This window comes from Melozone crissalis, unplaced genomic scaffold (assembly GCF_028551555.1).
Source record: "Melozone crissalis strain CALT ecotype California unplaced genomic scaffold, PUWL_Pcris_2 ptg000090l_1, whole genome shotgun sequence".
Classification (NCBI taxonomy): domain Eukaryota; kingdom Metazoa; phylum Chordata; class Aves; order Passeriformes; family Passerellidae; genus Melozone; species Melozone crissalis.
The window spans coordinates 5622025-5649279 of NW_026535867.1; the positions used below are offsets into that span (position 1 = coordinate 5622025).

The 27255-nt window shown below is 36.4% G+C and overlaps 1 protein-coding gene across 5 annotated transcripts in view; it reads left to right on the plus strand.

Moving 5' to 3' along the window:
• Positions 1-27255, plus strand: part of DMD (dystrophin) — a 1043683-nt gene that overhangs the window by 471774 nt on the left and 544654 nt on the right. For all 5 annotated transcript variants that reach the window (XM_054291254.1, XM_054291257.1, XM_054291256.1 and 2 more), the window contains one exon: positions 2444-2616. In XM_054291254.1, the coding sequence (XP_054147229.1) occupies positions 2444-2616 (173 nt within the window). The remainder of the gene's footprint in view (positions 1-2443; positions 2617-27255) is intronic.

The following is a 27255-nucleotide window of genomic DNA, read 5'->3' on the forward strand; positions in this document are numbered from 1 at the left end:
TGGATTTTATTTAGTTCATTGAAAATTGGGTTGGTTTCCCTGTTGTTTTTTAAACGTAGATTATTTAATGCTCTGATTCATCTTTTCTCTTTTTTTTTTCCTTTGGTAATCCTTCATCTACTAACAGATAGAGCAGGTTTTTTGCACTGTTTTCTATTGTATCATATTTCAGAATATAGGAATTCATTGAACACATCACACATCCAGGATTCTGGCAGCAAGAATCCCCTTTCAAAATGGTTTATGCCAGTCATACCTATACTAGATATTGTAACTCATAATTCTATACAGATTTTTAAACTGTAATTAATTTGTGGAATTTTTCCACCCTTCCATGCTTACTAACAACTGTGCTGTTACTGGATTTCATGTTAGTAGAAAAAGCATGAAATATTGTAAAAAAAATCTGCTATACATATACTTATAAATTATCATTCTACAAAATTTCAGAATCAAAAAAATGTACTTTTAATCTTACACAGTGGAATACATATTTGATGTGTACTAAGTGACTCTTATCAATAATAATCACGTAATATGAAATTCAGAGTGATTTTTTTGCTATAGCTCAATAGAACCCAATTGCCCATAACTTAGAACTGAGTGTGCTCACATGCACTCTCCAAATAGATCTGTCAGTAACACTGTGCTTGGTGACAGATTTGTACACAAATAGCCAAGGAACTGAATTTTTACAGGAAGTTGTCTTTCTCTGGCAGATAAAGACAAATTCCAGGTAGTGAAAATGAACTGGACTTGAGACTCTAGCACTCGGATTTCTCTTTCAAGAGCAGTGAGATGGATCAGTCCCTAAAGGCTACTGTCACTTCAGCTGCTATTGCTTTTCTGTTATCCTTTTTTTCTAAAAAATTAGCTTTGTTTGCTTCTGTTAACCACGTTAGAAAATCTCCCAAGGCATTGTTGATAACTGCTTGCAGATCATTCTCTTCAACATGAAAGACAGATGGAGAATTTGTTTGAGATACATGAGTATATTTGCACACACACACACACACATATATATATATATATATATACATGGTTTCTCTTTTATGTTTTTTTTCTCATGGACATTCTTATACTCCTTTACAGCACATCAGCTGTATCATCTTGTTCTTTTTGTAGCAGCTCTGCTTTAAACAAAACCAAAAAAATGACTTAGAAGTTCCATACCTTTTTCATAGACCACTAATTTTAAACATTAAGAGATATATCTTTTACCAATTCTGATGTGCTTAGATACATTTCATCTATTTTTAATATTTAGAAAATTGATCTACTTAGTTGAAAAAGCCTGAAATGTAAATATACATAGGCACATATATTAATCTTCATTTGTTTACTTGAACATGTTGAACACAAGTGCCTTCTTGTGTGGCTCAGACGAGCTGATATTCAGGCCTACTGAAAAGAAGGCCATTTCACTTGGGTGCTTAAGTGTGCCCTGGCATTCCAATTACATTTCAAGTACATTTTATCTGTTCTTTAAATGTGCAATTTTTTGGTCAGGGATGAGGTTTTGTGGAAATGCTGCCTCTTTTATGTTAATGGGATATATCTTGGAATATTTAGAGGCATTTTATGTTTTTATCATCTGATATTTCTTACATTCAGATTAGAAACATTGAATATCTGAATTATCCATGCCCTGAGTGTGTAAAACAAAGATTTAAGTAGACCTGAGTAAGAACCACAGAGTGTGAGACATTTTCTGGGAAAGTCAAATGAGATTTGTTGAGTAATGACACAGACCCAGCCAGTTTTCCCTCCACATGATAGATTGCTGACAAAGAGGAAACACTCTCCTTGTTGTGACTCATTCCAGAGACAAGACATCTACCTTTCCCTTTTGATTTATAAATATTCATTTAGTCTGCTTAATGTAAGTCACATTTCTCAAGATCTAAAAATTCAAATTATTATTCATGTGGGGGATGTGATGGAATGTACTTTCCCCTGCCACCCCCAACAAATAGCATAGTGCTAGAGCTCTAGGAACTCAGGGAACCCAGAGTATTTTTTCTTTGTTTTTGCAGGGTGGTTTTGTATGCAATTATTTCAATGCATTGCCTTCACATTTACGTAAGGACTTCAAGTCTGATATTTTGCAAAATAGTAAATAAAGTTTAATAACTTTAATTAGTTAAAAAATTGCAACCGATTTTGTCAGGTCAGGAAATGTAAATACTGACATGCAGAACTTTTGAGGAAATAGAACTTTGTTTCCTCTCCAACCATCAACTTCCTCAGATCTATTTCATTCAGTCTTCAAGGAAAGGATGGACATTCAATTATTATACCAGGTTATTTTAAAATTGCTCCTATTATCAATGTTATAGTTTAATTAGCATTTTGTACCAATTTCTTTTTTTTTTATGAACAGTTACTTTTTATTTTTAAAAACAATGTTTTGTTTTTATTTTTTAAAATCTTGCTGTTACAGAGCATTAAGGATAGCCTGGGGAGACTGCAAGGTCATGTAGAAATTATTAACAACAAGAAGACACCGGCTTTGAAAAATGTTGCACCAAAGGAAGCAGCAAATATACAAGAAAAGCTGACTCAACTTAATTTTGAATGGGAGAAAGTTAACAAGATGTACAGGGACCGACAGGCGTAAGTGACTTTTAAAACTTTCTCATTCTGATGGCTTTCTTCAGTATTTGACCTATTGTTGATGATTGGTTTTTTGCTTCTTTTTGTCACAAACAATAATTTCTTCTAACTAAGGAAAGAATATCTATATAGAATTGCTATTTAATTTGTAATATTCTAGTAAAACTGAAAATATGAAAAATTCTTACCAGCTATCACTTGCATTGACCCATTGAACTGGTAATGCTACATAAATTGCTATGATTTATGGAATATACCTTTATTCCAGCATGAGTACTTAAGAGTTAACAAATAACTTTGCCTTAGATTGAAAAGTCATAGTTTCAAGAATTTATTGAATTATCACAGAAAAGTCCTTGACAATTCTTCTGAGAATGAATGGCATTAATCTGTTAATGAAAATCATTTTATATATATCAATAGCTCCATTCATTAAAATTTTCCATTCATAGGAATTTTACAAAATTGGCTCTTCAGCTCTTCAATCAATGCTGAAAACCTGACATTAAAAGGTTAGGTTGCTGTGCCACCTCAAAAGACAAGAGATTGATATTTGAGAGAATATCACTTTTTGCACTAGAAATATATTTTGAAATATCATTTATCTAAGAAAATGTTGTTAAAAACTTGTCATTATTATACGAAAATTCACTTTATGTGCAAATTATTATGTTAATGATAAAATGAGACATGATTCTAAATGTGTAAGCAGTTACTGGAAGAAAAAAATACTTCATGTGCGTTTAGCCTGTACCGACTTTGCTCTACAGTCCAATTCTTGGTAACCTCTATGTTTTCTTTGATTAGAAATACTGGTAAATAGCTGTCACTTTGCATATTCCTAGAGACATTATTTCCACTGTCAGCCGGTCACTAGCTTTGATTTTTGATTACTGGAGAGAGAAGAGAGTAAAGCTTAAAAAATAATAATCAGAGAGATAAATAGTAAATAATCTAAGTCAGTAATCTTTTTGTCATCTCTGCTTTATCTCAACATTTAAAGTGTAAGAAAGATGAGACAGATTTATAGTGTGGTAAAGTTTACAAATTCTTCTTTGCCTGTTGTTTTGTTGGTTTTGGTTTTTTCAAATAGCAAGTCTTGTTCTGGTGTGGTAAGGAAATTCCTTCTAAGTCATGATGCCATGTACAGAAATGAAGGGTAAGTTAGGATAAAGGTTGAAGAAAATCTGCTCGCACAGATAATAAGACCAGGAGATATTTGCTGTTGAGCTTTTCCCAGAGACTGGCTTTGCCCAAAGTCTTACTGGTTTGGTATACCAAGGTTTGAGAAACCTTTGGAATCTCCTTTCTCTAGAGACTGGCTTTGCCCAACCTGTTACTGTTTTAGTAGACCAATCTTTGAGAAACCTTTGGAATCCCCTCACATGCATTTTCTGACACTTGTGCGTAGTAAGGACAGTAATTTAGTTAGTTGAAAGCTTGGACTATGATCACTGACACTCAGTTTTTCGTTATTTAGGCTGTAGTGGTATTTAGCCAGCAGCAGAAGTCTTTGGAGGTGAAATGAATTAATGTTTGTCAAGTATTTTGAGGTCATGAGACAAAGGCAGTGGAGAACTGTAAAGTATGATTACTGTCTAGCTGGCCTTTGCCTGGAGCACTTACCCTGGTTCAGTGTGATGGACAGCAGCTCAAGGTGATGATAAGTTTGACTGCTCTCTGATTCATACACCTTTATTTTTCTTTTTAATATTTGGGTTTGGTGTCAGCCTTAAAGAGGTTTTTATTGGCTCTAGATGGTCCCTGTAGCTTCTGCTGTTCTTTGAGGTGCATTTGGACGGCACACAAATCCAGCGGTTAGGTGAAGGACGACAATATGGCCTTTAGCATTTTACCTCTAGCAGTTTGTGTCTGTAAGGGGTGAAAGTATCAGTGTAACTCTGCCCTTGGGACATGGATGAAGCTGTGTTTAGGAGATATGCTATTGATGATGATGCTAAAGGACAGGTTTGCAATTATTATTGGAACTGTCTTTCTTTCAAGGGAGAGTGTCTAAGTGAATGTGAGTATTCCATATTTGAAAGGTACCAGGAACAAATATACTGGGACTGTGTTCATTTCTGAATATTGGTTTTATGAAATCAAAGGCTTGTAATAACATGGACATTATTGTTTTAATAAATGAAAAGTCAACTATTGCCATGACAGATGGAAGAACAAAGCAACTTTCTTTACCATTGTAGTTACTAGCAGAGAGCTCACTCTAAATACTATAGAAGCGATTAGAAACCTTCATGTTGCATTTTTTTTTGTGTGAAATGGATTTCCTTGAAGTCCTGATTCATATCTAGATACTTTGTAATTAACTCTAGAGTGAGTTCCTTTTAATTAGAAATCAAAATAGATTTTCAGTTTGTTTTATAGCAGAGCCTGCACAGTTTGACAGAAATACACTATGAATGGTGAGCACTCAAATAGCTTTACAAGTGCAGTTCTTCTACAGTTTTTGAAAATCTTATTTCACGCTTTTACTTTATCATATTTCCTGTATTTAAATAAGAGATCATATTGTACTTAGTATACCTAGTGTATTTAATATAACAGACAATATTTCACTGGGAAAAAAAAATGCTGTGGCCATCCTAGAGTACCCTTCCAGTACCTTTAGAAACCTGGGATGAATGCAAATTTTTTATTCTTTCACAAACACAGTGAACAACTAATCTTCACTAACTAATTTTTTAAGTCAAGCCTGTATCTAAGCATGGTTCTTTGATAGGAGTGACTTTCTTTTCTATTCCAATTAATATCAGAACATGGTAACTCATTGTGTTCCCAACAGATAAATGGGAATGACATCAGGTTACACCAAGTGGAATTTGTTTCCTTGGTTTCAGTTTTATGAGTGCAAAAAAACCTCCAGGAAACAGCAGTGGCCTGATTTGTCTTTTGTGAGCCAAAGAGTGACTGATGATTTAATTTATAACTTCAACCTTTGCTTGATACTAAATTTTTATGTTATCTTTCCAAAAGTTGTATTAAGATAATAGAATCTGAATTTTGAAAGGTAAGGTTTTAGTGCCAGTAAGAATAACCACTCAGATGTCATAGTTTTTCCTGTCCTTGCACCAGAATTTCACAATAGTCTTTCTTCTTTCCAGCAGTCTTAAATACTGGGGGTTTTTTGGTATTAATCATGATTATTTAGGAAGTGACATTATACCAGGTCCCTATACACCAATTAAATGAAAACATATAATCTTTTTAAATGAGAACATATAATTTTTGGGAAAAAAGACACAATAAAAGATAGGCTTTTAAATTACTCTCTTATATCACTTTTTATCCTATCAGCATGCCACTTGTAAAAGGCTTTGTTTGCCTTTTCAGGATGCTGTCTTCCCATGATATTTATGCCTAAGTTCTTCTTCTGTAATTCACAGACAACTAGCAACTTTTATAGTAATAGGAGCAAACCATAAAAATAGTTAATAGGTTTATACTAAGAATTAGTTTCATTTTTTCATAACAGTACAACTGTCAACTTTTTCTGAATAACATTAAATTAGCTCTTGATTATCTTGGTAAGGGTGAAGGAAAACATTTATTATACATAAAATTGTCAGAGAACTAATATTTTGTGGTAATATTTTTATGACCACATAGTAGCAGATGTCATAATCCCTTACTGATATATTCTGTTGAGCTGAGAACTAATCTGATCCATTTTTTAGAAAAAAGCAATGAAATACATTAATTTTTCAAATATAAGTAACCTGCCTATGTTCTGAATTACTGCAGAACAAGAAAGCCTTGAGGACATTCCTGTTTATGGTATCTGAATCAGATCCAGCGTCTGTGCTCTTTTTGCTTAGCAGAAATTATAGAGATTGAGAGATGTGCATTCAGCCCAAGTGATGTATTAAGAGTGAAGTTATCTTTTCACTGTATGAGATATTTTCTTGGAGGAGTATCTATAAGCAACTGACAAGTGCAAACCCAGATGTTAGAATACTAAGGAAATTATTTTATTGAGTGTAGATTTCCAGAAACATTTAGGTACCTCAACCCTTCTTTCATGGCTTCCACCTCTTACTTCAGTGGTCCAACTCTCTCATTCATCCCATGCAAATCTTGTGCAGATTTCTCATTAACATTCCACTATGAAACCATGCTTAGGTCTGAATCCCTTTGTGACTGTTCATTATACAACTATTTAGCCTTTCAAAGAATCCAAACTGAAACCAAAAGATAAAAAGGGCAAATTTAGAACTTTTAAGAAAAAGGGTTTGGAGCCTTGAGTACCATATCTATCTTAAGGAACATCAAAATAGAATTATTGTAGGTGATTCTTTAATTTTAATTAGATATAATAGGGAGTCATTTAGGCTCTTTATGTTTTCCTTCCCAGAGTTTCTCAGTTGTGGATTTCCAATTTCCATCTGAGGCACTAGCAGTGCTCTGTAAATGTGAAGTCATTGAAGATATGAGTCATGGGACCTACCTTTAGCTATCCAGGTTTTAGTTACCTATTTTACAGTACTTGCTTGTGTTCTTTCTCAATTCAATCCTGCAAGGCAATCCTTTCACAGGTTACTGCTGCACTATACATTGTGAGTCTCTGACTCTTCAGGGAGACCAGACAAGATAAGACTAGAGACATTATTTTTGGATAGATAAAATTGGGGGAGATTAATCTTAAGCTAGAATGTATAACAAAACAATGCAGTTTAATTTATATCTAAATGTGTTGTTATATATCTCTTTCACTATGCCCAGTCAGCATTTCTTTGTACTTGCTTTAGCTCTGACAATGTGAATGACAAAAATTAATGTTAGCTGGCATTGTTTCAGTACTGGGAGAAGAGCAACTAGTGGAAGGCATAGGCATTTTAAGAGAAAGTGAGAAATAGTGGCTGTTCTCTTCTGAAAAAATGTCCGCTCACATATTTCTGTTGAGGTTGTAAGTCTTGTTATTAGAATTATCCTTGGTTCAGGATTCAAGGTGAAAGTGAAAACCAGAACAGATTAGTTCATCTCCAGTGTGAGAAGAAAATTATTTCCTTTCTAATGTTAATCTCAAAATAGTTACCATGCCTTATTTACATGCAGGTTAGATTTTTTTCCCTTCCTTTCTTTCACAGTGACTCAAATTGTTCATTTAGATTTTGAAAAGGGCAGCTTATAATGCTTGACTCTTGCAGCCAACATTAGTTGTTAATTCATTTCCATACCCTGCTTACTGTACAAAAATGCATTCCATAGCAGTTGCTATATAATCAAATTCTTGCAACAAATTTGCCACTTGATTTACCCCCATAATATTGCACCATCAAGTTAATGTATTGGTAAGTTTCACTGGTTACTTAATTGCTAGCAAATAAGTATAAAATAATATATAACAAGCAGGTGTAATATAACATAAAAATGTTTTATTATGGACAATCTAGATAGGGCTTTCTGTCAAAGTTTATAACATAAAGAAACCCAAAATATATATAAATATTTGTGTGGCCTAGTTTATGAGTAAAAGGATTAAATTTTTAGCAAAGTTGGAAAATAATTTTACCTTATATATGGCCATTAAAATGTCTCTTTTCATGGGGCACTATATATAAGATCATCTTCTAAATGGAACTGCTTTAAGTGAAATCTAAAATTATTTGTTAAACTTTAATAGCAAATGTGAGGCAGGATAAGAAATAACACTGCAGCTTTTGGGAAAAGAGCTCTTTATTAAATCCCTGTCATAGTGTAATTAAAGAGTTTAAACCAGGAAAATGTTATGGGAATTGAAGGTGGCTGTATTGTAAAAAAAGGTGAAAATAATTCAGAATTTCTTTTAATAAGTAGAGGAGATAATCTTGCATGTGTTTGTGCTGTGAAAGTGTTTCAGATGAAAAAGAATCTTGTATGTTTTAAAATCTCCAACCCTCAAGGCTGACAATTAGCATAATTTAGCATAACTTTACTGTAAAATGCTCAGTGACAAAACTGCACCACATTCATACAGGAATTATTGTAGAGCCTTTTTCTGCTGTACAAACAAAGATTTTCACTGAAATGTCTGGGAAATGTTATGGCTTAGTCATGAATATGTGGGCTGTAGAGCTATGGGAATGCAAATATGTATGAAGAGAATTGCAGGCAGAAGCAAATAGACTCTGAGCCATCTGGATATGAAGTGTCTTGGGCCTTCATGTCAGATACACAAAAAAATATGACATGGTGGGCAGTGTCATAAGCTATGAGACACAGCTGGAATGAAGGGTGTACTTGCTTTAGGGACAATGCTGTGTTAGTGCATCTCTGTAACTTCCCAGATTGTCCTGATTTATGGCCAACCATCTCAAAGCACAGGCAGAGCTCATTCATGCTTAGCTGCATCCATCCATGTAGATATAGCCTAAGAGAACTGCAGGATATCCTCAGGTCCAAAACTTTATTTGCAGTGGCTTCCATTACCTTCTGTAAGTGTTGACAAATAAGGTATATTTTCACTGTTGGTATTAGATCACTGCATTGTGCTGTGCTAGAATTTTTTAGCTGGATGAATATTTAGCTGGGTCAGCTGTGCACTGAATGAAGGATGAGGTTGCAGGAACTTCCATTAGGTCCAATGCATATTGGATGTACTAAGGTGAGCTCCTTTATAGAATTCCCTTGAAGCTTTTTAAGGAATTGCTGCTCTCTAGTTGCCATGGTGCAGTGCACACCTCCCTGCTAGTACCTTCCAGGAAAGCATCTTTGGCAGTAGAGGGAGCCTAGTCCTTGAACATCTGTAGCTAAAGTCAGAAGTTACAGTTTTCTGTTTTATCCAGTTTTCATCGCTGTTGTTTCTCAGCTCTCAGTACATGTTGTTGCTATCATGTAATAAATATAATTTTCTCTTTCTTCCTCCAGGGCAGTTTGAAAAGAACTTTTTTCTTTTAATATATGTATTACATAAACCCCTATGTGCCAAAGAGACAAAGAAGATGCACATTAAGTTTGGAGTAGAAAGCAGCAAGTTTTGTATTAGTCATAGACTCTGATACTAATATTTTTGAGATTACAAGGTTCAGTCTGGTGACCTTCAGTAATTCAGGGGGGATGGTCAGCTTTAAAATTTTCTTTTTTTAATGGGCAAGTCAGTGTTTGAGGTGATTTTGGTGAAAGCTAGTTAATATTTCTGGTGTGATCCAAAATGTTGCAGCTATGGAACTGACAAAAACTGTTTACTTTGTCTAATTCTTATAGCACTATGTACACTGCACATTAATAGAGTAGTTTCTGCTCCCTAAAATTTTGACCCTTGAGATTAATTTAGCCTTTTATTTATTTATTTATTTTTTGTCTGTGGAGCTATGAATATTGTTTATGATAGGAAAAAAGTTTCCTTCTTAACTTGAAGCAGAGTATTGCAGGAATGTTTTGTAAAAGTAGGCAAAATACCTGTTTCCTATTTACTATTATTTTGGGGGAACTGTGGCATCCCATCCTTAACGGGATGGGAGTACCCTGGATTTATAGATGCTATTTTCAAAAAGGAACAACAAAAGTCAGATGGGCCATAAACACTTACAAAGTTTTTTTTACTACATTATATACATTATGGAAATTGGCATGTCTGTTATAGTATAAGTAAACAGTGGTGGATTTTTACTAAGGGGTAAGGTGAAAGAGAAGAGAGAGAGAGAAATTTAAGAGAGAGAGAGAGAGAGAGTGAGAAAAGAGAAAAAAAGAGAGAAAGGGCCGCAGGGATCCAGCTGATGGGGCGTGCACCATCCAGGCTTTGTGGAGGAACCTTTGTAAAACTAAGTTTTCCCCACCCTGGAGCTAAGTTTCTTGCTTTCTATGCAAATTAGTTATCATCTTCAGTTTGTTCTTCTGGAGCTCTCTGAAAATAGGTCAGAGATTTTGTGGGGAATTTTAGGAGTCTTGACTGGGGAAAAAAGAGTACTGGGCTGGCCTTTGTCCAACAGTCCATGCCCTCTCCTTGACCTCATTGCTGTGCTTGCCCTGCACTGTGATCTTAGCTCCAGGAACCAGTACAAGGAGAATTGTCCCATGAAAGCACTGCCCTACCTCTGCCTGGCCCCTCCTTCAGCCACATGCTGTTCTTTCTCCCAGTGTGCTCTCACCAACAAGCCTTGGTTGGCTCTGCCCGTCTGGATATTAGTGTTTGAGACATGCTTAACCACTTATCTTCTGGGCTTCTGCAGGGGCCTGTGCCATAAATGCATTGCAAGTAGTTTTTTCCAATATTATATTATTTGTTTCTTCCTGGAATATATAGTTTCTTCTAACTTAGACTTTCATTATTTCATCTGGTTGGTAATTTGAAGTGTCTAGTGGCTTTTCTAGTAAAAGAGAGATTAATTCTTAGTGTAAGGTTGAAAATTTTCTTCCAGCAGTTACACTAAAATAAAATGAGTGACAATTATTTTGCTGTTCTCCTATATCATTAAGCCTGATATCACTCAGGAAAATTGGGTTTAGTAATAATTCCATTAAGACCTTGAGGCAATTCTCTAACTATTAGGGCTACATAAGGATAGCACTGTAAGATTGTACAGCCTCAGTTCTAGTCAGATTATCTGATTTACTCTTTCTGTCCACCAGTCTTGTATGACAGCAATAAAATTAAAAAGAAGTGGGTGCAAAGATTGAAAAATAATAAAGCAAAACATTCAGATAAAATTCCCATAGAATACCAAGCATACCTATATTTTGCATCTGTGCATGCATTAGCTGGGCAGCTGGAACACATTTGCCAATCAAAATGGAACTCAGGGACCCTCTGCTTGTCTTTTTGGAGTGTTAAAACAAGTAAAATGCTATTTCTTCTCTCCAGCAACCAATTTTTCAAAATCCTATAGTATAACAGCACAATTAGCTCTGAGACTTCCTTCTCAGATTTGGCTGAAATTGGATAAAAGGCTAGAAAATTGATTATTGGAAATGAATGATGGACAACATAATCACTGAAATTTCATTTCCTTAGCTTTTATTTGCTTAGCCTGTTAGTCATAAAAAATTCAGTAGAATCCCTTTTAGCAACTTATCTCTGTATGATTACACCTTGCTGCCATATTTTCCCTTTTTCCCTTTTTCCTGAGCTGTGTGGGATCAAGCTATGGTGGCTTAGAGAGTTTACATTTCCTTAATTAGTGTCATAGGATCACAGAATAATTCCAGTTGGAAGGACTGTCAGGGACTCTCCCAGTCTAACATTCTGCACAAAACATGGTCAACACTAGCAGACCAGGTTGCTTTAGCCCGACAGGTCTTAAAGACCTTCAACAACAGAGACTGACCAACTTCTTGACAACCTGTTCCACAGCTTGACTGTCCTCATGGTGCAACTTTTCCTTATATCTGGTCTAAACTTCTTATTTGCTTTTATGCCTGTTGCGTTCCATCCTCACGCTATGCACCCCTGTGACCGTGTTCACAGAGGTCTGAGGATGAGGGAAGAGATGAGGATCTGACTCCATGTTTCAGAAGGCTTGATTTATTATTTTATGATATATGTTGTCTTAAAACTGTACTAAAAGAATAGAAAAAGGGTTTCATCAGAAGGCTAGCTAAGAATAGAAAAAGAAAGAATGATAACAAAAACTTGTGTCTCAGACAGAAAGTCCAAGCTACCTGACTGTGATTGGCCATTAATTAGAAACAACCAACATGGGCCAATCGAAGATCTACCTGTTGCATTCCACAGCAGCAGATAATCAATGTTTGCATTTTGTTCCTGAGGCCTCTCAGCTTCTCAGGAGGAAAAATCCTAAGAAAAGGATTTTTCATAAAAGATGTCTGTGACACACCCCTCCGAAGAGCCTGACTGAAGCTCTTCGATGACCTCCTCACAGAGCAAGGGCCCCAGCCCCATGACTTTGTGGTGTTTTCCTGATGAATGCACTCCAGTTCATTAAGGTCCTGTTTTGACCAGTGCAAAACTGGACACTGTGTTCTAGATATGGCACAGTGAGACCTGAGTGAGGAAGGGTAGTCTTTTCTCTCTGTCTGCTGGCTGTGTTGCTGCCAACGCAGCCCAGGATATATTTGGTTGTTTTGGCTAACAAGGCACACTGCTTCATGCTGGCTCATGTCCCACTTGCTGCCCACAGTACCCCAGATCCTTTTTTGCAAAGCCACTTCCCAGCCAATCAATTTCCAAACTATATTCTTGTGAGGGGTTCTTCCTTCACAGGTGCTGGACTTTGCATTTCGTGATTAATTCAATGGGGCTTCTGTTGGCTCAGCCTTATTTAGCTCCCTCTAAATGGAAGCTCTGTGCCTAAGTATGCTGACTTTTCCACATCTTCCACTTTAACCCTTTGGGGGATGGAGGACTTTAGAGCAACCCTCTTGGGGTTGTTAGCAGATGGAAAATTAGATTTGAGCAGGCAACATGCACTTGCAGCCCAGAAAGCCAATGGCATCTTGGGCTGTAAAGCCTTTGCTGTCTCAGTGTCCTGGGGTGCAGCCTGGCTGGGGGAAAAGACTTGTAGGGTTTGAGTTCCGTGACATAATTCTCAACTAGCCCTTATCTGCTTCTAGGACTTCACCTTCTTCAATCTTGTCTGTAAGCATGAAGGGCAGGGAGATCCTGCTGGTCCTTCTCCTTTTTTAAAAGTTCATTATATTTTTCAGACTTTATGCAATTTTATTCTTTTAGAGCTCTGATGTCATACTCATGAAGAAAATGCATAATGCTTGTTTGAATGGTAGGGGTACTTAGTCTGGTGGAAAATCCTGCAAAGAAATCAAGACCTTCTGATGATATAAGTATTCTCCCTTTGAGATATCCAAAGTCTCATGCATTCATCAGTAAGATTTCCTGCAGTCTCTCTCTAGAATTTGCTTGATATAGTCCTCTGGAATATGTTAATAATCAGAGGCTATTGTTCTGTGGTCCTGCAGTGTCTGTCCATCTTATCTAGGAAAGGACTGGATATATTAAACTTTTAAAGATTTTAAAAGTTTCAGAAAAGCAAGCATCTGCTTCTCAACAAACCGGAAACTGTGAATATAATTTCTAACTATGCAGATTTTCAGAAATGTATTCTAAGTCTCACTTCATCATTTTACTCACAGTGCTTCTTTCAAACATCCAAACTCTTGTTGTCAGTTCTAGTTAATAAATTCTGAAAGTGATAGTGTTTGATTTTCCTTTATCACTACTAAACAAAGAGCTTCTTTCCACCATTTTTGTTAGCTATTATTGTAAAGTGCTATGTCTGTCTGCAAAACTGTTTTTCCTGGCCATAAATTTGCCTTCCTAAGTATAAAGCGTTGCTATAGATTGAATCCTCTGTATATTTATCTTTTTGTGTGTAGTTGCATGCAAGTATGAAAGTGCTTTTAGCTGCTCCATCCTAATTTTGCTCTAAGGCTGAGAGACATTGCAGTTCTATTTGGAAACATTTTGAGAAAGGGTAAAGAAACTTAATCTTTATAAGGCTTTATGGTCCAGATTTTATTGACCGATGCAGCACTTTATTCTGCAGAACTGGAAGTTAAGTGGTTTTAGGTAAAAACACCTGTATGCACAATTCTTGGCTGCCATAAAGCTTAGAGCTTTCTAAGCCAAGTTATTCTTTAGGTGTAGGGCTTTAGAGCACTCATCTTCCTGGCAAAAGGAGGCCTTTAACTGGTGTATCAGGCACATTATTCCTTTAGTTCACATCAGAACTTTTGACACGGATATTTAATATCAGCCTAAGAAAGGAGTTGGCTTGTGCCACTTCCTTGCCACGAGGGGGAGAATTTTCTTTTTCCTCGCTCCCTTTTATCTGCTGCAGTGAACATAACTACTTGAGCTGAATTTCTGCCTTATGTTCTCATAATATTGTTATGGGTGGGATACTCACACATGAACAGAAATTTGCACATGAGACGTGTCAAATCCTATGAGCTCATCAGTATGTATCTCATGATAGTCTTATATCTTTTTGAGAAAGAAATCATATGGACTAAAAAGTGATATGGTAATGGGAAATTGAATTTTCTACAAAAAAATGAGAGAATACATTGAAGAAAAAAATTGGCTATCAATATTTGTATGTTTTGTCTGTTAGCATAGTTAAAGAAAAGAAAAATATAAGGAAAATGTAGCTGAGAATATTCTAAATATTCTTTAAATAGATGTAAAATCAATAATTTGTAGCATATTTTCCCCGTAGTAGAAACAAATGCCCTTGTTTCCATTCTCAGAGAAAAGAAGAAAAATGAAAAAATATAAGCTCAGTTTAATAGCTGTTTAGAAGCAAGCACATTTTAAAGAATTCTGATTCCTAGGATTCATCTATTTAGTATTTATTCAGTAGCTTCCTCAGATTTCATCCATCATCTCAGAACTGTTTGCCAAAATCTACATTCTTTTAATGTTTTTAGCATGATAAAATTGTCACTTTGATTTTTAAAAGTGATCTCTGAAAGGTTGATCTCTGAAAGTGATCTCTGAAGATCATCTGAAAGGATGCTGACAAAAATAGTAAATCTCAACTTCCAGTGTCATCATTGTGTTCTAAAGCAGTAAAAGGTCAGAACTCGTTAACTCAGGAAAATGAATAGTTTAGGGATGCAGTCTGAAAAAAATGTTAAACTATTAATCTTTTGTTTAAAATGCTTTGTTTAAACATTTATTTTTTAATATTTTGTGGAAATATCTATTAATATGATTCAGTGTTTAATATAGACTGCCTATATTATTATAGCATACAAAATGCAGTAATTGATGGCTTCCCATGTAGAACTAAAAAATAATCAGTCAAATTAATTTGCAAGTTTCACTACATAACAGAATTTTCTAAAAATCATCAAGACATTTGTTGAATATTTTGGTTTTTCAAAGCCGGACTCTGCCCTTTTATCATGTTGTGCATATAAAGTTTTCTTTATTGACAGACATTCTGCAATTAAAGCTTGAATTTGTGGTATTGTAGGGCTACTCAAGACACATTGCTTTCCCCTGATCCATGAGATTCTCTCCTGACTATTTTCTGGCAAAACCTTCAGAAGTGTTTTCTTGCTGTGCACAAGACACTTCTAGTCAGATGTAAATGGTTAATGAAAAGAAATCATAAACAGTAATAGAAGCTGTCTTGTGTAAAGAAGAGTTCCTAATTCCATATCTAGTCCTAGTCACCTCCTTTTGGGTTTCCTTAACAAATCTGGCTAAATCAACTCAAAACATCCTAAAAAATTATATTATTGTCAGTTCATAAATAAGACAAGAAGAGCTGTGATAATCAGGTGCTTTTTAAAGGTTAGGTATAAATATTCTAATTTGCCAAGAAGTGAACCTTAAATTCCATCCTAATGCTCTACCCACAAGAGCACTTCCCTCAAGTGCCACCTTTATGGACATAAGGAGGGACTGAAGTGAGAAGCTGTGTCAGATGCTAGAAATAAAAAACTGTTCATAAAATATTTGCCCTTTTTTGTGTGATTTTTTTTCTTGTTTTTTCCCCTTTTATTCCCTCCCTGCTCTCCCCTGAGCCCTGCACCCTTGGGACTGGGGCAGCCTGGTGGCTTTGCCATGTTCCCACTGCAGGATTGGCTCACAGCAAAAATGCTTTTTCCATCTTTCCAGCATAATTTTTCCTGCTTACGTCAGGACATAAAATACCCTCTGACTAGCTGGAAACCAAGATGAAATGTAAATCTGGGGAATCTCTGAGCTGCTCTTTTCCCCTCAGGTTCACAGACCCTCATGTAATACAAAAATGTGGTACAGACACCTACTGTGCCATGAATCTTTTTCTCTGGACTTTTTAAGGCTCTTCCATAATTAGTGACTTATTTTTATTATTCCCTCTGATTTCAGTGTAGAAATGGTGGGATTAAGATTTCACCATTAAGGCTTATATAATGGAAAAAGTATTTCTGGCTTTCGTAAACAGATGAAAGACTGGCTAGCATCTTACAATGAATATTAATTTTAAAAGCAACTATGCTAATAAAATAAAGTCAAATCAATAATATAATCAAGCAAGAAAATGAAGTTAAAAACCATAAAGGTCCAAAACACCCCAGGTTTAAATATTTTAGTTATGATTGCTTTAAGCATTTTTCTTTCTTTTTTCTTTTCCTTTTTCACTACACACAACTGTGTGTCTTGTCTGTGTGTATAGCATTTGACAATGTGGTAGATCAGTGAAAAATCAGAAGGCATAGAACTACTAAACAGAATAATGCTGCATGTTCATATTGTCAGGGTGATTAATGACAACCACTGTAGTTTGCCAGTAAAGGAAAAGGAGAAAATGCTGCTGCCTTTCTGAACTGATACTCTTTAGTAGACACTGTGGGAGTCTGCAAGCCCAGAAATAAATTCCTCTAATAACCATGAGTGTCTTTGTCCCTGCAGGGCACTAAACAGACCAACAATTCTCTTCACTATCTTTAAATCCTCTGGCACAATAGCAGTGCCAGTTCAACTGCATTTCTTTTCTCCCATTTGGATGCACAGTCCTTTGGTCAGTTCCCCAAGTCTTTCTGCATCTTCCACACACAGGATAGAGCTTATTTACAAGGTGTCTGCATGGAAAGCACCCATGAAACATGGTGATCCTAGCAAACACTGAGCTGTTCACAATTGTGGTTTTGGCATCATTTCTCCAATCAGTTCTGAAAAAGCAGTTGGTAGACTATTGTAAACAATTGTAAACAATACCTGTGTATTCTGTTCCATTGTAAAAATGGGAGGGCAATTATCCACATGAGACAAAGAGAAGGGGATCTGTAGTTTGATGGCAAGTAATTACAAGGCTTCTGTAACAAGCTGTTTTCTGCCTCCTTATTCTGACTCAATTATGGCACTGTATAAGTCAGTCAGCTCCTTTGCTTTCACTGGATTTGTGCTACTATGAGAAAGGAAAAAAGTAGAAAAAGACCACTAGAACGCATGACTCTTGAAAGAGAAAGAAATAATTCTGCAACAATGTTTTGCTTCAGCTTTTGGTCCGTGGAGCAATAGTGCACAAATATACAACGTATAAAAACATTTATAGAAAGAGACTTCGCAGTCAGTTTGAGTCTCCAAGTCAGTTCCCACCTGGATTTGCTGTTTTTATTAAATCTGTTTTTCAGACTTGTCATTTAATGCTATAGTCGATGGTAGCAGAAGTTACAGATGCTTAGTTTTTGAAATCAAGTCCATGACATTCAGTGCAGGCAAGATGCAGCATCTTGCCTGGTGAAAGAAAATAGGACCTAATCACAGCTGCTAAATCCTTTTTCTTCATCAAGTTATTTCAGTAAGTGTTGCTGTTAACTCAACAGTCTAGTCGTGATCCTCCAAAGTATCCTCTAAAGTATTATTATTCCTCTAAAGTATTAATATTCCTCTAAAGCAGGGAAGATAGTGACATCACAAAATGTCAGCTACAGAAGCTGAGCTGGGTAGCACCACAGACCTCCTGACCCTGGTATAGTGGAAACTATGGGAGAGATAAACCCAAGGCCAGAGACCTCACTCTGGCCACTCTGATGAGAGAGGAGGCAACAAGGCCATCACTGGTGCAAGGGAACGTAACAGGGACTTGATAACTGAAAAGATTGTGTTACTAAGGGAACAGGGGCAAAGGGGTCTGAGTGGAACATCTTGCATGAAAGTTAGAGAACTATAAATACTGGTGCATAATGTAATAAACCAGTCTTGCTTGCATAGCACAGTCCTGCAAATAGAAAGGTAGAATACACAGCATTGAGAGTAGCTGCTAGAAATGTTGAAACAGTAATGTAGAACATGCTTGCCATGGTCTGATCATTGCAGAACATGTTAAGACAGCAGAAATGATAAATCAGCATTTATAATAATTCAGGGATACCTCAGTGAATTGCTTTTGAGCTCTCTTTGTACTTAGAAGGAAAATAGGCAAGATTAATGCTAAAAATTGAGTTCTTGATTCAGCTTGCTTTTTGTGCTGGCATAACTGGGAGCTCTGGGAATGTGCTAGTGTAGCCTCTACATTCTCCAAGATTCTGATAGAGACAGAGGAAGAGCACAGTTTTTGTGAAGACTACCACACAGTTGAATTCTATGCTGTGTAATCTTCTATAGTCTTGAATATGATATGCCCATGAATGGAGTTGTAGAAGGTTGTATTGAAAGAAAAAGTCTGTGAACAATTTGTAGTTTTCTAGGACTTATCATTATCTAAGATTTTTATATTTTTTGAATTTCCAACTTTGGTTAAAGTGCAGAGTAGTTATTCTCTACCTTAACTCTGAATTGTCTGGTTACTAAACAGTGAATTACAGAGCAGGAGTTTAAAAAACACACAGTTTTAACTCTCTAAAATTTTCCCTCTCTCTTTTATTTGCAACTTCAGAACAACAATACTGTCTTTTACAAGACAGCTAAATATTCTGTTCCTCCATTTTTCTTTTCTTTTTTTTTTTTTTTTCCAAATGCTTTCATTTTTATCACCTATGCAAATCCTGGGATGCAATCAGGGTTCCTCGCCAGCTGGGCTAAATGACAGCAGGTTGCTTGCTTAGCACTTTCAAAGGGTGCCAAGCTAAGATGCTCCAGATTCCTTACCTGTTTGCAGTGAAGGAATAGCAATAGGTAATGGGGATAACTTTGCTATGCACTGCCTTGGTCCTAGGTAAAGAGAAGATCAGTAAATAATGCACCACCATCATGAATGCATAGTTATTTTACATATTTGTAATTTCTAAGACTGCCCAGTAGTATTCTTTCTGCTGCTGTCAGCAGTGTTTGTAAAGGAGACTTTCTGTGCAAGTTCAGCAAATCATCTAGTGAGCTAAACCTCACCTCCAGGTTAATGACTGCTCAACAACCTAGCCCTGTGTTTTCTAAAGGAGAGAAGGACAAAGTGCAGCTTCACATTCTCCAAACAAGTAGATGAGAATGAGGACCTAGTGGCTGTTTTCAGACTCCTGAAATCAGCACCTGTGATACGGAGTAGAGTGCCCTATCTCAGCTTACACTTGGCTCTCGGGAACTCCTCATCCCCTGCAACAGAAATCTATTGATCTCTTGTTTCTTACTTGTGAAAATCTTAGTGCCATGATTTGATAGTGACATCCTTTTGGGTTTATGGACTTACAGCAGTGAGTATACTAACACAGTATACTCCTTTGGACGACATGCTCAGTGGAGTTTATGATGACAGTAATAGAATCACAGAATATTGAATCCAGCTCCTGACCCCATGCTAGACACGCCAAGAATCACAAGAGCCTTATCCAAATACTTCTTGAACTCTGTCAGTCTTGGTGCTGTGATCACTTCCCCTGGGGAGATTCCTCCAGTGGTCAGGCACTCTCTGGGTGAAAAACCTTTTCCTGATATCCAACCTAAACAGCTTTCCCAAATCTTCATCTGCTGCCTAGTTACAAACCCCTGGTCCAGCTGACTTCCTGGTGAATGGTGGGAGCTATGGCCACCAGCTACCGCAGATGGCTTCTTTTCTGTGTAAGAAAAGGTGTAAGGCTGTGAAGTGCATGTTCACCTGGAAGGGACCCACCCCAGCCAGGGCAGCCTTGACAGTGCTAAGAAGGTTTAATCTTGCACTCCATCCACACAAATCTTTTACAGTTAGGCTTGGCATAGTACTGTTTGAGTAAAGAAAGATAGATTACTACTCCAGAGTGACACACAGATTCTGGGTAGGAAGTCTGAATTTTAGTCCTGGGCTTTTACTGCATCACTGGTTTTTTCCACTTTGTAGTAGAAAGCGCAAGAAATCTTGGCTATGGTGATGTGATAATCCTTGAATTTGAACATTTTCCCTAGTCAGCATTTTTGTATTTGAAGTATCCTTTGAAATGTTAATTATCCATTGAAGTCATCAGTGTGTACCAGGCAGAGTGAAAAATTGAAATAAAGCCTTTATATACATAAATATACAGACAATATAGATTTATGTACATTGCACATACATAATTAAATTTCTCTATGGATGTAGCTGTTAATTTAGTATTAAACAAAATGTCTGAAGTTACATAGAAGGTGAAAAGAAGATTTCACTTTGACAATGAAGAATATAACAATTATGATTAAATATAATTTTAAGGGATTCTCTTTTTAATGCCCTTGATATTATAAGTAATACAAATGGTGTGTTGTGTGTGATTTCCACTAATGTGCAGTTCCTTCTGTCATCCAGTTTTCTACTGAGACATATTTATAGTAAGTAGAATAAATTAATTACAGAACCTTGTAATACAAGGATGTAATTCCATCTAGTAAAAACCCCTGAAGTGGAACCTTAAGATGTTTGCTGTGTAAGGGAAGAAAAGCATAGGTAAGTAGACTTTGCTAGTGTGTCAAAGCTTTTCCCTAGGGGTAATGTCCAAAAATAAGAAAAATTGTTTTATTCTTCAACAGCTTGTTCTACTGGGCTTTTTTTTTTTTTTTTTTTTTTGCTAGCATAGAAAGGAGTAGGATTCCTTCTGCCTTTCATCTCCTTGTTTTTCTTTGGTGTGCATATGGCTCCAAATGAGCAGCATGTTTTCTTCCATGCTAATTTCAAGCAATTTAAACACCTTTTTGGCTATTGTTTTTTTTAAGTATGCAGAGCCCTAAGTTTTGAATTTTAAACATATTTTTAAAACAATCTCAATCTACGTATTTGACCTTGTACTGTTAAAGGAACAACAAAAGTATGATTTCTTCAAAAAATATAAGGAATATCTTAGTGTGAATGCAGTATTTTTATCTGTGTTTACAGACCACAATGTGCTTAGTCAGGTATTTCTTTCTTCTACAGTTAAGCACCACTTTCATAATATTTTCAGTCCATTCTGTATTGCAGAAGCCCTGTTAGGATCAGTATGGTTCTTATCCAATGCTGAAATGTTCCTGTTACAGTCACCAGATTCACCTGGGGCTGAACAAGACATAATCAGGGCCCAGAGAACTAAAAAACTTCCTTACCACAGCTTGATCAGAAACAACCGCTCTTCCCTAGTTAAACAACTTAGCATGTCTTTTCCCACAGCAATATGGGAGAAATTAGTTGAATGAGAATGCTGTATTGATCCCCAGGACCTGGCAGAGGACTGAGAGCCTTTTTTACACTACTCTGGGGGTTTTCTTTTTGGAGAAATCAAGCTGGCTGTCATCTCGTAAATGGGACTGTAAAGCCCTCCTGCTTTCAGAAAGGGGAAGTTGCTTAAGCTTTAAAGAGCTCCTTTGCTGTCATTACTTTGTCCTCCAGGGACTATTGCTTTGGGTTTCCTAGTTACAGGGGGAAGAGGATAAAGTGTCTGTGGAGAACCAATTGCAGAAGCATCCATTGCAGTTAGCTTCTTACTCTGGCAAGCAAGGAGGGATTTTCAAGACTTTCTTTAGTGCTGGAGACAAAGCACTGGGAATCTAAAAATCTTTTTGTGGAAATCTGAGTCAGTGCTTTTTTCTACTGATAAAAAAAGTTTTTACCCTGGAACTGCAGCTCTGCAAATTTGAAGCAAAATGTAATGACAATTTGAAATTATTGGTTATTTGTCCAAACATTGTTAGAAACAGTAATGATTATCTTGCAGCCATGATATGTCATGGACCATGACTGGGATTAGTGTGTCAGGTTTGTCTTCCAGGGACACACTGCCATTTCTTTTTGGTTCCTGTCTAGACTGCCATTTCTCTCTAAGTTGTGTATCTGGCAAGCAGTTCTCTATTAGATCTGAAGAGTTGGGGAAAAATGCGTTGCTAGGCTGGAAATCCCTGAGATGCCAGCCACAAGGTAAGGTAGGAAATGTGATTAATAAGGGCAGGGAATCGAAGCCTCTTCAGTCCCTGTTGTAAATCTTCACTTCTTAGTTGTACCTTATTGCTCTTAAGAGCATCTCATTTTTTCCTGTGAAAACTGGGTTGCTCATTGTGCTAAATATTAATAGTCATAGATGCCATACTTCCTTCTAACAAAGAGGATCAGTATTGAAAGAAAAAATTATATTATTCTGTCACGAACCTTGCCCTGCCCCTTCTTCTCTTATGTGTTGTTCACAGTCTTCCTCCAGATTCTTTCCTGCTTCAATTTTCTTTTTGTAAATTTAATGAAATAGTAAATGTTGCCACAGTCCAAGCAATAACTATTTATTTTGTTTTGAGGAAAAGTGCAAACCTGCTTGGAAGATTTATTTCCAAATTCCAAACTCCTTGATTTAATGGGCAAATTAAAACATCTGCATTAAATTCAATGTAAGCCTGTGTTATGTAACAATTAAAATTCTCATTTTGAATCCTGGAGAATTTTCCTAGAAAGAGTTCTCAAGGGGTTTTCATGACACAAAAAATTATGTAGCTCCCAGAGGCTGCAGTTGCAGAAAGAAATAGGCCAAATGTACATAATTCAAAAAATGTTCCTGGAGTCAATGTCTCATGGTGCCTGATTAATGTTTTTTGTGTGACATAATAGGGTGATAAAGACCCTAAAACTCTTATTGCTGTAAACATGCCCAGGAAGTCATTATGTGCCAGTTAACACGACTCTGTGGGCATGTTTAAGGGATGGGCAGCTCTGTCATGCTGCCCAACTCTTTATGCTAACAAAGCACCCAAGGCTCTCTTCTGTGATATAATACTGAAAAGATTTACAGCTGTGAACTTTCATACCAAAGTGGGTCTCGCTAAAACATCAAAATATGGATATGAAAAATTCACTTTGTGAAATACACAACATGAATATTCTGCAGAGTTTGTGCATCCATTTTCTTTGGTCAGTTTATCTACAGAGAAATAAAATATGCCTTATTAAATAGTTAGGTCCCAGTAGCAGTGGCAAAGTAGGGACACTTTAATCAAGTCTGTTTTAATATACCTGACAGTTCAATTAACAGGTATTAACTAAAAATATCTCTAGCTGGGACACTTAATAACTAAAAGTTAATTGTAACTGCTTTGAAATCTCATATTTTTCTCTTCATAATTTCTTATGCCTGAAATCTAACTGGAGTTCTTCAGGATCAAAATCGCACATTGTTCTGCCAGAAAGTAAAAGTTACTGTACTCAAATCATAAGTGAACGGAACATGTTAATTATATTATTAAACAAAGCTCTAATATCTCAATATAAACTTTAAATGAATGAGTAAACAAACTTATAATATTGATAGGACTAATTTAAAGACTGCTAATATAAATGCACATATATTCTACTATATTACTAATTACTGAGAAAGTAGTATATACTAAAGTAGTAGTATATACTTGTAAAAGTAGTAGATACTAATTACTTTCTTTACTGAGAGTGAATAAAGATTGTTAAGAACATGTCAGTTTTAACTTAAGCTTATTTTTATGTTCCATTTCAGAGCTTTTATTCTGTAAATAATTCTTACTGTCTGTCCAGTGGGACTGACATAGAGACTGTATGAAAGATCAGAGCCTCGTAATATGTGAGCTTCTTTTCTCTGATAAGCAGGCTATGTGTGTTTAGCTTCCATTGATTCTTGCTGTATTGCTGTATCCACAAAGGCTAGATTTCTGTTTCACTTCTGTGTTCTAAAACAAAACAAAAAAAATTGGTTTTTGAGAAGATAACTGAAGACAGAAACTGCAGTAAACTTACCTGTTACAGTCTTAATCTGCTTAATCTGGACCAAGTGGTAAAATATGACTTCTTCTCTATTGCATATCTCTACTAGAGATAATAACCTTCTGAATTATTATACCCTTCTAGGCATCTGTACATTGTTTAAATTCACCATATTACAAGCATATGAATTTGCCAAAATGTCTTTTGCTATTTATTAATGAAGTGAGAACTTCTAACATGATAAATTTTACTTCACTGTGTTAAAGTTCTGTTATTCACAAGACTAATATAAATATGATATTTTCAACCTTTTTTTGCAAATTAGTGTGTATAATTAGGGTATCTATATACGGAGAATATATATTTGTATATATATACATGTTTATATATATAAAATCCCTCATAAACATGCCACTTACTTTTTTTTAGGTTTTAGTAGTGCCTTCAGCTCCTTTTCCACAAAATGCATTGTTATTTTTCTCTTTATCCTGGACATTGCAAATACTTTTTTTCATTACAGTAAATCATTATTCACAGAAGTGAAAGGTAAAAAGCAAGCTTTCAAATGCCACTATTGTGAAAATACTTATTCATTCTAATGATACTGGAAAATATACTTTCTGAGATTAGATAGATTTTTTAGATTAGTTAGATAGATTTTTGTGTTTTTCTATTGTACTACTGGTTGTCAGAATTATTTAAGATGTTTGTGTTAAACACAGAAAAGATACTGCAAGGTATTTAATCTAAAAAGGCTCTTCATTACTTACAAATATTTTCTCCTTGATAGCAATATGATGAACACTCTTCTCTATCAATAGTTTTCTCTGCTTTTCCATTACTTTAAGTTCTCTAAGTCATCCACATTTTAGTTTCAGAAAAAACCTGAGCTGTTTACTACATGCTACTCTTGCAATAAGACCTAGTAACTGTTACTTGGACTTAGGTTTCTTGTCTCAAATGAATTTTCCAAATTAAAGGTAAAAGGGATTTTAAATGAAATTTTATTGTAAACTTAAAAAAAAAAATCAACAATCACTTAATAGAAAGGTTTTTAACTGACTGAAAAGCTGTAAAAGATAAAAAATACCTAGTGCCAATACAGGCATCAGTATTTTAAGAAGGTAATGCTAAGTGCTCTGTTATTACTATGATTTTCAGTGAAAGAAGGACATCTAATTTTCCAGTATATGTATTTCTGTACACATCTACCACACCTTAAACAGGATAAATAACATCTTTCAGGCTCAGGGAGTCAACAGCCAGCATTAACTGGTATCATCTGTTTTCTGTTATTCTTCCTGGTCTAAAGCCACTATTGTAGGGGGATTTCAAGATAGGAAGTGGAACCATAAAATTGAACAGGGCAATCTTGGAGGATAAAACATGTTATTACAGGTTGAACTAAGAACTCTGTCATTGGAAATCATGGGATTTAAGTACTTCATAGTAATTACAGGGGACTACTGAGGGGACATCCTGTAATATGTACTTAGCATTACACATACTTATGCTCTATGCCACAAATTCACTGACATTAATTTTTTATTTATGAATTATGATGGTAATTTAAAGATTTTCTGAGAACTGATTTTTTACCAATTGGATATGATTTCCCAGCTCTCTAGAAATCTGGGTCTTGCACCTGTCTCTGTGTCCAGGCTGTGGAAATTATCATTTTTCCTGTCCCAGATGGGACCTGAACTGCAGCAGAACCTGGGGACCAGAATGGGCTGCTGGATTTCACTGGTATTGACTTAGAATCTGTCCATGAGTATTTCGTTTGGGTTGGGATCAGCTGCTCTCTGTGCTCTGTCTCACACCAAAGAGAGCTCTGGATTTGGCTCAGATCAAACCCAGGAGGAAGAGGGTCTCTCCAGGAGCCTGTCCAGTGTGCTCCAGCAGTTAATGGGCACTTGGTCAGTGGGATGGGAGGTCAGTGAGTGTAGCTGGGCAGTCCAGGCACTCTAACACCCTTTAGTAGGACATGTGTCCTCTGTGCTGGCTGCCCCACCTTCCAGCCATCACCCTGTAGTCACAGAGCTGGGACATTGAAGGACAGTGGAAATACTTGCTCAGTGTGTTGTGTGAACAGCAGAACAGAGGCATTTGAGGCTTCCAGCTCTGAAGAGCTCCAGGAGGGATGCTTGAGAGTGTCAAGAGACAGAAAGGCTGGGGTAAGGGGCTGCAAACAGGGACCTCTCCTGAAGTTTCCCCAATACCTGAGAGAGGAGAGCAAAGCTGGCTTTGGCTGCAGTGAGAAATGTGTGCTGTGGACACATTAGGGAGCAGCCCAGGTCAAGGTCTGCCGCTGTCATATTTTCTGGAAAAATCCCTTTGCCAGGATTTCTTCTCCTGGGAAGCTGAGAAGCCTCAGAGAAAAATGAAGCCAATAATTATCTGATTGTTTCTCCCGTGTTTTATTGCTTTGGGATGTGGTTGGAGATTGTTTATCCAACATGTGAATTGGTTTTACCTAATGGCCGATCATGGTCCAGCTGTGTCAAGACTCTGGTGGGTCAGTCACAAGTTTTTCATGAGTATCTTGTTGAGCCTTCTGTAAGTATCCTTTCTCTATTTTTTAATACAGTTTTAGTATAGTATTCTTTTATATAATATAATATCATAAAATAACAAATTAGCCTTCTAAGAACATGGAGCCAAATTCATCATTTCTTCCCCACAACGAGAGACCCCGAAAATACCACAAAGGTCTGAGTTTAACACTGGCCCTGAAGTCCTGGGCGGAAGCCTCAGGTGAGGATTCTCACAGTCATTTCTCCCTAAAGGCTGATGACAGCTTGTGCTGCTGTGCCACATCAGAACTGGCCTTAAGCAGATCAGAGGCCCTGGGCTGGGGAAAGGAGGAGAACATCACCCTGACAGTCAGAGGTTCATGTGATTTGTCACTCATATTTAATTTCATGCAATTAAAAGATGAAACCATAGGGTGGGTGATACTGACATGCTGCAGTATCCTGGCTGGAAGTGTGGTGTCCCCTTTCGAGGATGAAATGTGTATAATACCTTTCACATGCAGGCATAAATACTGGTTTGCATTTCCATAAACTTGAGTCACTCTTTGTTTCCTGTAAAATTTTTGATTTGGGGTTTTGTTATCATGATTTTGGTGGTTACATTTCAAAAAGTTATGAAATTTTTGGTTTTATTACCA